Source organism: Balaenoptera physalus, assembly GCF_965194825.1.
Source record: "Balaenoptera physalus genome assembly, chromosome: 17".
NCBI lineage: Eukaryota > Metazoa > Chordata > Mammalia > Artiodactyla > Balaenopteridae > Balaenoptera > Balaenoptera physalus.
Window position 1 is genome coordinate 5,706,235 of NC_138895.1, and position 13,440 is coordinate 5,719,674.

General features: G+C 40.7%; 1 protein-coding gene across 3 annotated transcripts in view; it reads right to left on the minus strand.

The window, feature by feature from the left end:
- Nucleotides 1-7,500: 7,500 nt before the first annotated feature.
- Nucleotides 7,501-13,440, minus strand: part of BPNT2 (3'(2'), 5'-bisphosphate nucleotidase 2) — a 32,225-nt gene continuing 26,285 nt past the window's right edge. For 2 of the 3 annotated variants that reach the window (XM_082433476.1, XM_082433475.1), the window contains one exon: nt 7,501-13,427. In XM_082433476.1, coding sequence (XP_082289602.1) covers nt 13,156-13,427 — 272 coding nt within the window. In that variant the 3' untranslated portion in view covers nt 7,501-13,155. The remainder of the gene's footprint in view (nt 13,428-13,440) is intronic. The other variant, XR_014255607.1, reaches the window with a different exon arrangement.

Sequence of the window (13,440 nt, forward strand, 5' to 3'; positions counted from 1 at the left end):
GCAGAAAAGATCCTGCAGTTCAAGGATGTTGAAAACTGGCCTTAGTTTAGCGTTCACTGCCCCGCACGAGCCACCTCTCAGACCCAGCTCCTGCCGGGCGCAGCCCAGGACACGGAATTCCACCGGGAAGCCCTTGTCTTTCCTAACAAGTTGGGGGAAGGGGCAGGAACATTTGAGAGTTGAAGGACCCTGCAGATCTGAGAGTTTGCTGTGGTTTCCTATCCACAGATGCGTTCACATCGGGCTTTTGTAAAGAGGAACACTCACTACTATTTTTCTAATATTCAATCTCTCATTTTAAATTAATTGATATTCATCTAAATATGCTAGTATGACTTACCCACAAAAAATACAGCAAAGTACATTAATTTAATAAATAGGCTATCTCAGAGCATTTAAACACTAATTGAAAACATAGACTTTTCAAAAGTCAAACGCGTCAGATGCTCTTAAATAATTGTAATTCCTTAAAAAGCAAACAAAACACTCCTTAAGTATTACAAAAGTTTTATAAAATGCTTTAGTTGCACTGAAAATGCTACTGTCATGGATTTAAAAGTACTTCTTCATGATCTCTATTCCATTTTCATCTCTTTATTCTATCTCTTCCTAGGTGTATTATTGAGTCACGTTGTCTTCCCCCCAAATTTCTATGTCCTAACCCGCAGTCTCTCATACTGTGACCTTGTTTGGAAATAAGGTCGTTGTAGGTGTAATTAGTTATGATGAGGTCAGAGTGGTGAAGGGTGGACCCCTAATCCAATATGACTGATGTCCTTATAAAGGGGGAGATTTGGACACACACAGAGAGAACACCACTTGGAGATGAAGGCAGAGATCAGTGATGTACTACAAGCCAAGGAAAGCCGAAGTTTGCCAGAAAACACCAGAAACTAGGGAGAACCATAGAATAGAGTCCTTTTCACAGCCCTCGGGAGAAAGCAGCCCTGATGACACGTTGGTTTTGGAACTCTGCTCCAGAACTGGGAGACAGTACATTTCTGTTATGAAGACACCCAGTCTGTGGTACTTTGTTACAGCAGCCAAAGCCAACTAATGTAGGTATAATTTTACTCACTTTAACCAGAGAAGTCAGGGCAAAGACTCAGACCAGCCAGGGCTGTGGGTACAGGTTGGCCTATGATGACTGAGGCCAGGAAACTGAACAAGATACTCATTTCTAAGCAACAGAGGATAAGGGGAACCTCCCTGGAATTTTTGGTCCTAGACGTGAAACAACTTTATGATCCTAAAAATTGCTGATGCAGAAGTCAAGGATGTTAAATAAACGAATTTATCACCAGGTTTTTAAAAATGCTTTTTTACTTGCTCATTATAATAGAGAATTCTTAGGATTAGACCATTTAAAAAAAAAAAAATCATTTCTAGGGCTTCCCTGGTGGCGCAGTGGTTGAGAATCTGCCTGCCAATGCAGGGGACACGGGTTCGAGCCCTGGTCTGGGAAGATCCCACATGCCGCGGAGCAACTGGGCCCGTGAGCCACAACTACTGAGCCTGCGCGTCTGGAGCCTGTGTTCTGCAACAAGAGAGGCCGCGATAGTGAGAGGCCCACGCACCGCGATGAAGACTGGCCCCCGCTCGCCGCCACTAGAGAAAGCCCTCGTACAGAAACGAAGACCCAACACAGCCAAAAAAAAAAAAAGTATTGACATGAGAAGTATCATAACTTTAAAAAAAAAATCATTTCTAAATGTTAGTACTCTGAAAGCACAGAAGCTTTTTATTTTTTAATTTTTTTTATTTTTAAAATTTATTTATTTATTTTTATTTTTGGCTCTTTTGGGGTCTTTGTTGTTGCATTCAGGCTTTCTCTAGTTGCAGCGAGCAGGGGCTACTCTTCGTTGCAGTGCGCAGGCTCTAGGCACGCAGGCTTCAGTAGTTGTGGCACGCGGGCTCAGTAGTTGTGGCTCGCAGGCTCTAGAGCACAGGCTCAGTAGTTGTGGCGCACGGGCTTAGTAGCTCCGCAGCATGTGGGATCTTCCCAGACCAGGGCTCGAACCCGTGTCCCCTGCATTGGCAGGCAGATTCTTCCCAGGCCACCAGGGAAGTCCACAGAAGCTTTTTGAATACCAAGGACTCCCAGGAGGGAGCAGGCCAGCTGCTCCTCACGCTACCAGAGCAGTGATGGCTTTAGCCTGGACTCCTGGAAATCTACAGAAGAAGAAGATCAGGGAACTGGACAGGGATATAAGTTTTAAGCATCAAAACAGGGTGCAGCCCAATCTGTGGCCCACCTGCCCCTCCCCGACCCAACACCCCCCAGAAGAGCAAGGTGCCGGGAAGAGTGGCCGGCTGGGCTTCAGGCAATGTGCGAGGTGCCTGCGGCTGCCGAGCTCCGTCTTGTTGAGACCCGGGCCCCCAGTCAGGACAGAACAGTGAGAAACCCGAGGACACGACAGTTGTCAGTGCCCTTGACAGCCAGGCACTGACCGGGGATGGGTCCCCTCACCCCATTCTCGCAGATAAATCTTGTTGATTGGATTTTTTTTTTTTTTTTTTGGTCGATCTTAGTTCCCTGACCAGGGATCGAACCCATGCCCCCTGCAGTGGAAGTGCAGAGTCTTAACCACTGGACCTCCAGGGAATTCCTTATTGACTGGATTTTAGTAGCTATGGTTTCCTCTGCCCAACCTCCTTCCTTCTTTTCTTCACAGATCCTGTCTTGCCCCTTGGACAGGAGAGTTTGGGACAGGTGAGGCCATATGACCCAACCAAATCAATCACATTTCTTTCCAGGACTTTCTGTACAGTGAGTGTGGAAGATTGTTCCATGCATGTGGGCACTGCTGGAAGAATGTGGGTCTGGGCTCCCCATTTTGTGGAGAAAGAAGGTCTATCAAAGGAGAGAAGGAAACAACACACCAGCAGAGAGGAAGAGGGGGTGAAGGGGAGAGGAAGGGAGAGAGAGAGAAAGAGAGAGAGATATGACCACATCATTTCAACAGCTGACCTTCTCAGCCCTAACCTTCTTTCTTGGGCCCTTGAACCAATGAATTGTTTTCTGTTTAGGTGAATTTGAGTTAATTTCTGTCTCTAGAAAACAAGAGAGTCCTGTCTAATAAATACAGCATGGAGTAAAAGCCTTCGGATCAGACAAACAGAAACAGGGGCTCAGAGAGGAGCTGTGCATCCTTAGGGGCCGTGTGACTGTTCTAAGATCCTCCCATATTTTATCTCATTTCATCCTCATGACAACCCCATGGTTGGTACCTTGCCCAAAATCATGCAGCTAATAAGCGGAGGGGTATTCAAATGCAGGCACTGCTGCACCCAAGTTCTGGGGGCGAACTTTCATACTCATCACCCTTCTCTCTGGGGATTCCTAACTCCTGTCTCTGACTTGCCTCGATGGTCAACTATTCTTGAACTTTTGCATTAAACACAGACCACCACTGGTTTAGTACATCCACCCTGCCACTCTCCAGGAGTCCAGGGCTGAGGGTGACCTGTCGCTACTGGAAATTCACCTCTTGCTGTTAGTGCGGTATCCTTTTGTTGTCTGACAGACCTTCCCATTTTCAGTGTTTCCTCTTGTTGATGTATCTAGTCCTCTGAGGTTATTTGGCTTGCGGTCCAAAACAACTGTTTGAAGAATGTTTTATCTCTTCCCCAGAGAATAAAAAGCGTATTGGAGAAAGATCGTTTGTCCTCCTGCCCCATGGCACTCCGCTGCTTACCTACCAAGAGCGGCTTTGGGAAAAACTATATCCACTATTGAAAACATTTTCCGTGACAATGTTCTCTTTGAAAAATTAGGTCTGGTCCTCTGCCAGTCGGAGATTGGATGTAACCAAAGATCTTAATCCGGCTAGAGAACTGAATTCACTGAAAAGAGAAAAACTTTCAAATGTGAGCTGTTTGCATTCCTACTGTGAAGTAAGACGTGACCCAGGACATATCTGGGAAGATCTCCCATCAGAGCTGTGGAAATCTTGTTTCACGATTGGAAATCTTGTTTCACGATCGGAAATCTGATTTGGGAAAGAAACCACTCTGCTCTCTGTTCAACAAGATGTGATCCATTGTTTCCTGATGTTCTCATGTTAATCCCCAAGGCATGATTGGCGGGCAAACAGCACTGGCTGGGAGGAAGGCCCAGAAGTTCTAGAAGGTAGATAGAGACCACGTGACGTACTGGACTCCACCAGTGAATTCACTGTGAATCATGTTTCCTCTCCATTTGCTCCAAGCTTCAAACTGTTCCAGCAAGACAAATTCATATTTGTGCAAGTGGCAAAAAATAAAAAATCAGATGTGACCTCTGAAATGTCACGTGGTCACAGGATCACCCCCTCCTTCAGGAAAACTTGAATCCATGTTGAAGCACTTTGGAAACTCTGAAATGATATTCTTGATAAGAGCCACCCAAAAGACTTAGAAGGGAGGAATAAAATAGTCCTTGCCGTTATTAAGCAGCTGAGACATTTAAAAATGGTTCTGTGCTTTCAAAATACTCAAATTCTAGAAGTCTTTTAAAAAATAATGGTCTACATCCCAATTTTTAAATTAGGATGTAGAATAGAGTTCTCTATTATTAACTTATATGAACAAATAAAAAGCATTAAAAAAAATCCAATTATGAAGGGTGGTGGTGGTGTGATGAATTGGAGATTGAGATTGACATATATACACTAATATGTATAAAATGGATAACTAATAAGAACCTGCTGTATAAAAAAATAAATTAAATATAATTCAAAAATTCAAAAAAAAAAAAAGGTAAGAGGACTTCCCTGGTGGCGCAGTGGTTAAGAATCCACCTACCAATGCAGGGGACATGGGTTCGAGCCCTGGTCCGGGAAGATTCCCATGTGCCGCGGAGCAACTAAGCCCGTGCACCACAACTACTAATTCCACGTGCCACAACTCCTGAAGCCCATGTGCCTAGAGCCCGTGCTCCACAACTAAAGAAAGCCCATGTGCAGCAACGAAGACCCGACGCAGCCTAAAATAAATAAATAAATTTATTAAAAAAAGAAATCCAATTATGAATTTGCTTATTTAATGTCTTTGACTTCTGTATCAGCTGTTTCTAAGAACATAAATCTCCAAAATGCAAAAACATATTACATTGAGTTTCATGTCCATAACCAATAAATTCTTGGAGGCATCCTTTATTATCTGTTGCTTAGAAATTAATATTTTTTTCAGTTGGAGAGATACCTTTGTGGCCTTTTTTGTGGATAATGTCAACCTGTGGAGAGATTAGTCACCTGGCTTCGTATCAGTTTCATACGGCAGCCATGCATTGCTGAGAGAGGAAAGTCCGCTGGATATTTTCTCCCTGACATCTGGCATCCCCTTCAGGTGTATACGTCTTAGTTCAGAATTCCCTGTCCACCTGTTAGGCACATACGTCTCCTGCCCACAGTCTTCAAATCCCCTTGTTGACACGCTACTGAACAGGGGAGGCGGGCATGATCTTATTGCACTATTTGAGTCAAACATTTGGGGCCACAACGTCTCAAGAACTTCCAGTGTGTCATGAAAGATCAGGAATCCCAAGGCCTGGAAAGGTGACATGCAAGCTCTCCATACGTGGGCACTGGCCCAGGACCCAGAGCTGAGTAGCAGCCAGACACCAGCCCCAGCACCCACGGGGCTACCCCTGCTGATGGCCACAGTGGAAAACTCAGAAAACAAGCATCAGATTAAATCCCACACATTCAATTCATTTCTATTTTGGTGGCAGCGATAGTAGCGTTAAGAATAGCCTTACAAACTCTAAATCCGTCAGGGGAGAAAGCTGTGTAATTAGAACCTTCATAAATAGTACCAAGTGGTCCACTTGGTACTGAAATATTAATTCAGAATGCTAATGTGTGTACATACAAAATTGTCACATGTAGATATTTTTCCATGAGGAGAGGAAGAGCTTGCACTACAGTTTTAATATTAAACCAAATTAAAACCCAAATATGCATCAGCTGAGGAATGGATAACGAAAATGTGGTATATCCATACAATGGAATATTATTCAGTCATAAGAAGGAATGAATTACTGATACATCCACAGCACGGATAGATCTTGAAAGCATTATGCTAAGTGAAAAAAAAGCTAATCACAAAAGACTGCGAATTGTATGATCTCATTTATATGAAATGTTCAGAATAGGCAAATCTACAGAGATTAAAAAATCAGTGCCATTGCCTCGAGCTGAGAGATCTGGGGGTTGAAGGGAAAATGGGGGAGGAACCACTAGAGGGTTTCTTTTGGGGGTGATGGTAGTGTTTTAAAGGCGATTGTATTGATGGTTGTACAGCTATGTGGATATACTAAAATCCACTGCATTATGTACTCTAAATGGGCGGTCTGTATCGTATGTAAGTAGTATCTCAATGAAGCAGTTCTATTAAAGAAAAAAAAGATAACCTAGGGGTTTATATTTAACCTGGACTCCAAACCAGTGTTTCTCAGATGTGAGCAGGCATCAGCATGAAACACAGATTGCTGGACCACTCCACCACCACTGCTTCTGATGCATACCTAAGTTCCCAGCGGATCCTGATGCCCTGCCTGGCAACCACTGCCCTAAAACAGCAAACTTACGAGGCCAGAGAAGCACTTGCCCCAAACAAATCCCTACCTCCTGTTTCTACATGGCCCTGGATGAGGATAGGCTGACATCTGAGGGGATAAGAGAACTTGCAGAGCATCAGCAAAATCAAATAATACTGCAGGTGCATTAAAACCCATCCAGTCACATATACACAATGGAATATTACTCAGCCATAAAAAGAAACGAAATTGAGTTATTTGTAGTGAGGTGGATGGACCTAGAGTCTGTCATACAGAGTGAAGTCAGAAAGAGAAAAAAAATACCGTATGCTAACACATATATATGGAATCAAAAAAAAAAATGGTTCTGATGAACCTAGGGGCAGGACAGGAATAAAGATGCAGACCTAGAGAGAGGACTTGAGGACACGGGGAGGGGGAAGGGTAAGCTGGGACGTAGTGAGAGAGTAGCATGGACATATATACACTACCAAATGTAAAATAGATAGCTAGTGGGAAGCAGCCGCATAGCACAGGGAGATCAGCTCAGTGCTTCGTGACCACCTAGAGGGGTGGGATAGGGAGGGTGGGAGGGAGACGCAAGAGGGAGGAGATATGGGGATATATGTATATGTATAGCTGATTCACTTTGTTATACAGCAGAAACTAACACATCATTGTAAAGCAATTATACTCCAATAAAGATGTTTAAAAAAAGCAGAAGCATTCAGGGACAGAAAGCAGTATAGTTGTTACCAGGACGGGGGGATGGGGAGCGACTGTCCAAAGGGCACAGGGTTTCTGTTTGGGCCGAACAGGTTCTGCAAATGGATAGTGGTGATATTTGCACAACACTGTGAATGGAAATGCCACCCAATTGTACACTTAAAAATGGTTGAAATGGCAAATTTGTTATGTATATTTTACCATAGTAAAAATTTTTTTAAAAAAGGAAAAAAAAGTAGATGCAGCACACCATCTTTCAGACATGACCAATTTATTCAGAAAATTCAAATTTCAGTTTGGCAAAGTGTATGCAGGGGCAGAGTTTGGGATGATCATTTCATCGGAGGCAACCACATTTTCTAGAGCTATTTGGCCATGGGGTAGTATCTGAAGGAAAGAAAACAAAACTTTAAAAAATAATTTAGGGTGTGTGGGTGATAAAACATAAATATTTGCAGAGGAAACCAAACAACCAGCTTACACAACTGAGGCATGAGAAATGCTGATGCTAGTAGAAACCCTTTATTCCATTTAGTTCGACAGACATTAAGCACCTAATTTGTTCCAGACACTGGGGTAGCTGCCGAGGCTGAGGTGGAAGTACAAAAATCACCAAGACGTCATCCGTGTCCTTAAGAAGTTTACAACAGCACATGCAGAAGTGAGGGCTACAGGTGAGGTGCCAAAAAGCCTGCTCAAAAACCTGGAGGGAGCAGAGTTTACCTTTACTTCTCAGTAGAGGCTGAAGTCGGGACCCTCTTAAATTAGGTGGTGTGGGTGAGGCAGGGGATAGCATGCCCAGCAAAGAAAACTGGTGTCCAAGCATATCTTGGCAACAGGAAATGGTCTAGTTCCTCCACAGCCTTCAGTGTGTGAGAGGGGAAGGGGTATTCAAAGGTATTTAGTTTTATTTTAATTCCTCTCATCATTAGCCCATTATAAGAGATTGACTAGGAAGTGAAAAATGATTAAAAAAAAACACACCACATCCAAGTTTGAAGCGGCAGGGACGCAGATGGGAAATACCATTTCACAGCGTTAGTGTAACTCAACTGCTTGTGTACATCCACTTAGTAGCTTAAGCAAAACCATCAGAAGAGGAAAAAACCCCACTGGCAACACCACAGTTCATCACGGCAGAACACAGTCTCTCCTGTTAGACTGTAAAGCTGGTTTTGGCTACTGCCAAGGGTGGATGCAAGGGCACAATGGAAATTGAAGTCCATATTTTACACACAAATTAAAGTCTATAAACATTTCCAACTTAACTGAACATAGATGACGAAGAGGGCTTAGAAGAGATAATTTGGGGAGATAGATGAACTCTTTGCAGGCTGATCTAAAGATGACTTGGGGTGCTGTATCTCCTATTTTAAAAAAATACAGGATGAACAAGTCTGAATAATAGTTTACTATATGTATAACATACACCTCAAAAATAATTCTAATGCAACATACTACTAATCAAACATCACAGTTTCTGCTTTTGCAATTTACACAAATTACCTGCATTTTAATACTTTAGGGAACCCTTACAAACACAATACACAACAAGTTGTAATATTATTCATCATCCTTAACTTCTGGAAGTTTGGGTTATATTATCTTAAAGGAAAACTAATATTTATAAATCTCATTTTCCCACAGAATTAATTCATCACTCATTTTTAAAAATAATTTTTAAAAAAGAAGCTTCCCTGTAAGCCTTTATCAATGGTAAATTGGAATGCAAACACCTGCTAGGCTTTGATGAAATAAAAATAAACAACTTATTATGACCAGCACCTCATAAAACCAAAACCTCCTTTTGAAGTACAAAGTTCAGTTCTTCTTGCCCTCTTAGTAAATGCTAATCCGAACCCTCTCCGATCTAGGAACCATCCTGGTTTATGTCACATACATACAGTATTTTTTAACATTAAGAAATTCTTGACATGATACCATAAATAGTTGTTAGAACCAAAGTGGCTCAGAGTACTAGATTAGATATAATAGCACACTGAAATGGTTTAAGAGTAAAATTAAAAAAAAATCTATCATGGTCTTATTAATTCAAATTAAAAACCAAAGGATGAAGTATCATTTCAGACCTATATACATCAACATGCCAGTTCTTATAAAAATGCACTTTAGTTGTATATGCAAAAATAATTTTATATTAATTTTATTTAACTTTAATGAATTTTCCCCAACTCTAACATTAAAAACATTAAAAGAACTTAAATTTTAATGGCAAAAGTTCCTGTTTTCCCCATCTATTAAAAAAAAATTTTGTTTTCCCTTATTAACATACAATGCCCTGTTGTTAAGGCACAACTTTTTTTAGGATAAAAATGAAACCATAGGTTTATTTTACACAACAGTTACAAGGCAGACTTTTGTAGGCATATGCTGAGAATAATTAAGTAAGTCTTAAATTCAACCAAGATCTAAACTGAAAAATCACTGCTTCTATCCACAAGCAGTCAACACATAGCCAAGATAAGTAGTTGCAACTAGATTCCAAACAGTTCCTGTTTTAAACCTGCCAGAGCTCGTCTCCAGAAGGCCATTTTCAAGCTGTTATCAAGGAGAGGCAAGCTGGATATTTTCTTTTCTGAGGAATAGGGGGTGGCACTCCAGCTTTCTTTACGTATGTTTAAGCTATGAGAGACAGCTGTCACCTTCAAAGCCCAAGTAAAATCCAACTTTTGAATTAAACATCTGAGGCAGGGCAGATGCTTGCTTGGGGGCCTCGCTTGGCTACCCTTCCCCTGGGCTTTCTTCTTCCCTAGTCTTTTCTTAGCCACTGCCCCTCCCACTGCCTCTGACTCAATTTGCACAATATTCAAAGGAAGCACCCAGAAAACAGGAAGAATTTGCACAATTACTACTTAAAACACACAGACCAAGACGCCTGTTACTTCATTATACAGCCATAAAAAATTCAGTATTTAGAATCAAAGAAAAACTCTAAAATTGGGGAAAGGGGACAATTGAATAACAAAGACAAATATGACCCATCTTGTAGGCTCTGATGCTCTCAACTGAAATAGGGATACAATATGAAAACTAATAGAAAAAGCAAGTTTTCTCCAGCAGGCATAGCCAGCCAACTCTTGTATTTTCTGCATTTTCATTCTTTGAAGGATGGGTCAGAAGAAACGCTTTGTAAAGACAGAGGACTTGGGTTACACTTGACAGTTACTTTGGTGGTTTTGAAGGTGATTTTCCTTTACTTTTTGAGGAGTCTTTGAAAAGTAATAGTCAGCTAGGACTCTGCCAGGACTACTCTCTCCATCGGAACTTTACTAGAGTCTCCGTTCTGCCCTAAGATTTCAGCAACCAATCGTGGGATGTAGGTCTACGAGAGAAATCGTGGATTAAGTGCTGGGGAAGAGTATACTGGTGAAGAAAGAGAAACAGAAATAAAAGGAGAACATTAATCAACAGGCTAGGGTGATAGGGAACAAGGTAGAGACAAAGAGGGGCTGAGGAAGGGGACAGTTGATGGATCCTGAGGTTATCAGTGTCAAGATGAGGGAAAGGAAGACAAGGAATTGGGGAGGTGAGGATCACTAAAAGTAAACATTTTAGAAATAACTGTATTTATGTCATTCTTGGGAGATATTATCTGTCTCACTTATTCATGAAGGTGTTTTACTGGTATGTCCTGGCACAATAATGTCTTACATAAATAAATATAAATACTGTTCTTTGTACTTACATTAGTTCTATAATGTATACTGACTTTTAGAAACAAAATGTTTTAAAATGAAATTTTTATAAAAGCACTTAAAAATCATTAGTACTATACTATACCCAACAAATCACAAAAATAACGCATTTAACTGTCGGCCAGTATCTTAATTTTTGCGCACAACACAAGCCCTTCACAAAGTCATTATCTACATGTGGTTTAATAAAATTAAAACTGAAACCAAAGCACCATGCTTGCTAATAAGAACTAGCCCCATTTCCTAATACGCTAGTCCCTTTTCCCTAAGTTTGACACATTACAATGAAAACAAATGCTTGTACCGCAGGACTCTGGAAACAGCATATTCCTTTGCCATCCCTCCTGAGAAAAAGGCTTTCCTCATCTCGTTGCAAAGAAAGATGCAGTCTCTAATATTCTGGTCAGAATTCCTAAGTCCTGTTTAAATATCAAGTGTTCCAACTACCAAAACTTTGAATGAATTTTCATGAACAAAACCCTACCTATCAAGGCCCATTACCCTACCAGATTGGTGACCAGTTGCTAGAGACGGGGTGGTAATGTGTGTATCACACTAGGTCCGATTCCCCAATGAGGAATTAGGACCTTGGACAGTGTCATTTGCAAACCTAAAGTTGTAAGCACATTCCACCAGGTGGGGATGCCCATCTTCTGGTCAACTTTACCTCCAAGATGGGAAAATAAATGGAAAGTTGATTTAGGGTTAAAAAATTTAAAGAGAAGAAGAAAGAGAGAGAGAAAGAGAGAGAGAGAAAGGAAGAAAGATATAAAGAAAAGAAACCATGAAACCATAAGAAATCCCTCTCCTTATCAGTGTGTTATGGAATAAAACCATAGCAAAGTCACGTGAAATAATGCTACTGTTTACCTGAAATTTCCAGCTATCACACTGAGAGAAATCAGACATCCCAATGAAAGATATCCTACAAAGCAAGGTTCAAATTACAGTGACACAGTGAATATGTCACAACCTTTCTTCCAACCAGATTCTGCACACTTCAACTGGAAAAAAATTTATCAAAAAGTAACTTCAATCTTCATTTTTTTTTATATGAAGAGAAGATACAAAGTATCTCAAAAGTTAATACTTTGTTTGTTTAGGTTAGATCCATTTATTAATGGTAAAACTAACCACGGCAAAAGCAACCTTAACTTATTCTTGATAATGAGAGAATCTCTATATACAAACCTGGCAAATTTTTTAAAAAGTACTATAACAAGGCTTTTGAAAATAATAAAAGCTAGCTCAATTCACGTAATGTCAAATAACTTTCAGTTAATAAGAGGATCATTTATATTTTTATAATGCCTTATACAGCATATTTTATCCCTAATGAGAAAATATACCAAATTCTAATGCTAACCCTGAAACCTTAATCCAGACCTTACAAGTTAAAGACTAAATGCTGGTCAAGAGGGAAAGGATGGAACCATGCACCGTCCATAGGGCAAATGAAAATTACCAGCAAGATGGCAGAAGTGTTGAACCCAGAGGTACAAACACACTTTTCTTTATAAAAACAAAACAAAACACACACACACAGAAATTACAGTTACAACGCAACCATCATATATCTATATTCTCTACTAGCTGGTGAACCTGTTATTAAAATTTCAAAGAAAAAAAACAATTTAAGCTTTTTCTATTTTAATCCATAAGAAATATTCAGTAAGCGATAAATAGAGAATTTGTTGCATATTAATGAATTTGTAGCTTCTTGTGCTTTCCATCTGAACTAGGGGTAAAAACCCCCAATTATTTTATTTTCAATGAGATATAATTGTAAAGTAATATTAAACATCTACACAAAATCAATCCTTTCTTCAGCCCAATTCTATATGAAAGTACTAACAAACAGTGAAGATTCATGATATTGTGTGAAAATGGTGACTCATAACAATGCAGACTCGACTATAGATTTTAATTCACAAATATATATATATGCGCCTTGTGTATGACAACTGTACGAAAATAGTCTCAAAAATAAAGACAATACTTGAGACAGGAAGCAACCCATTCTCCCTGATCTTGCATCCTATCACAGGGAAAATAAGTCTCTGATGCTTCATAAATACTTTAAAAGGTTCAGGATGGCCTTCGCCATGCAGTCTCCACCGATGCTTTGACGCCTCCAGCGTTTCAGGCTGACCGTTCAGCTCTGGAGGAGCTGCGGCCTGTAACCAGCGCGGCTTATTTATGTCCCGTCTTCTCTAGACTGGGGAGTTTTCTGACCAGGGCTTGGTGGTTCACTCTGATGCTGGCAAGGAGCCCCCCTTCAACGCCGTCGGCGCCCGTGTAACTGATTTCTTCCCCACTCAGGGTAGTCATGTGCCCCCCAAGGGCTTTTAAGATGGCGTTGCCGGCACATATATCCCACTTCTTGATATATGTCACATGGATATATAGATCAGCTTTTTCTTGACTCTTATCAGGCACATCCAAGAGTGCTAAAACTTTATAACCTATAAGATAAAC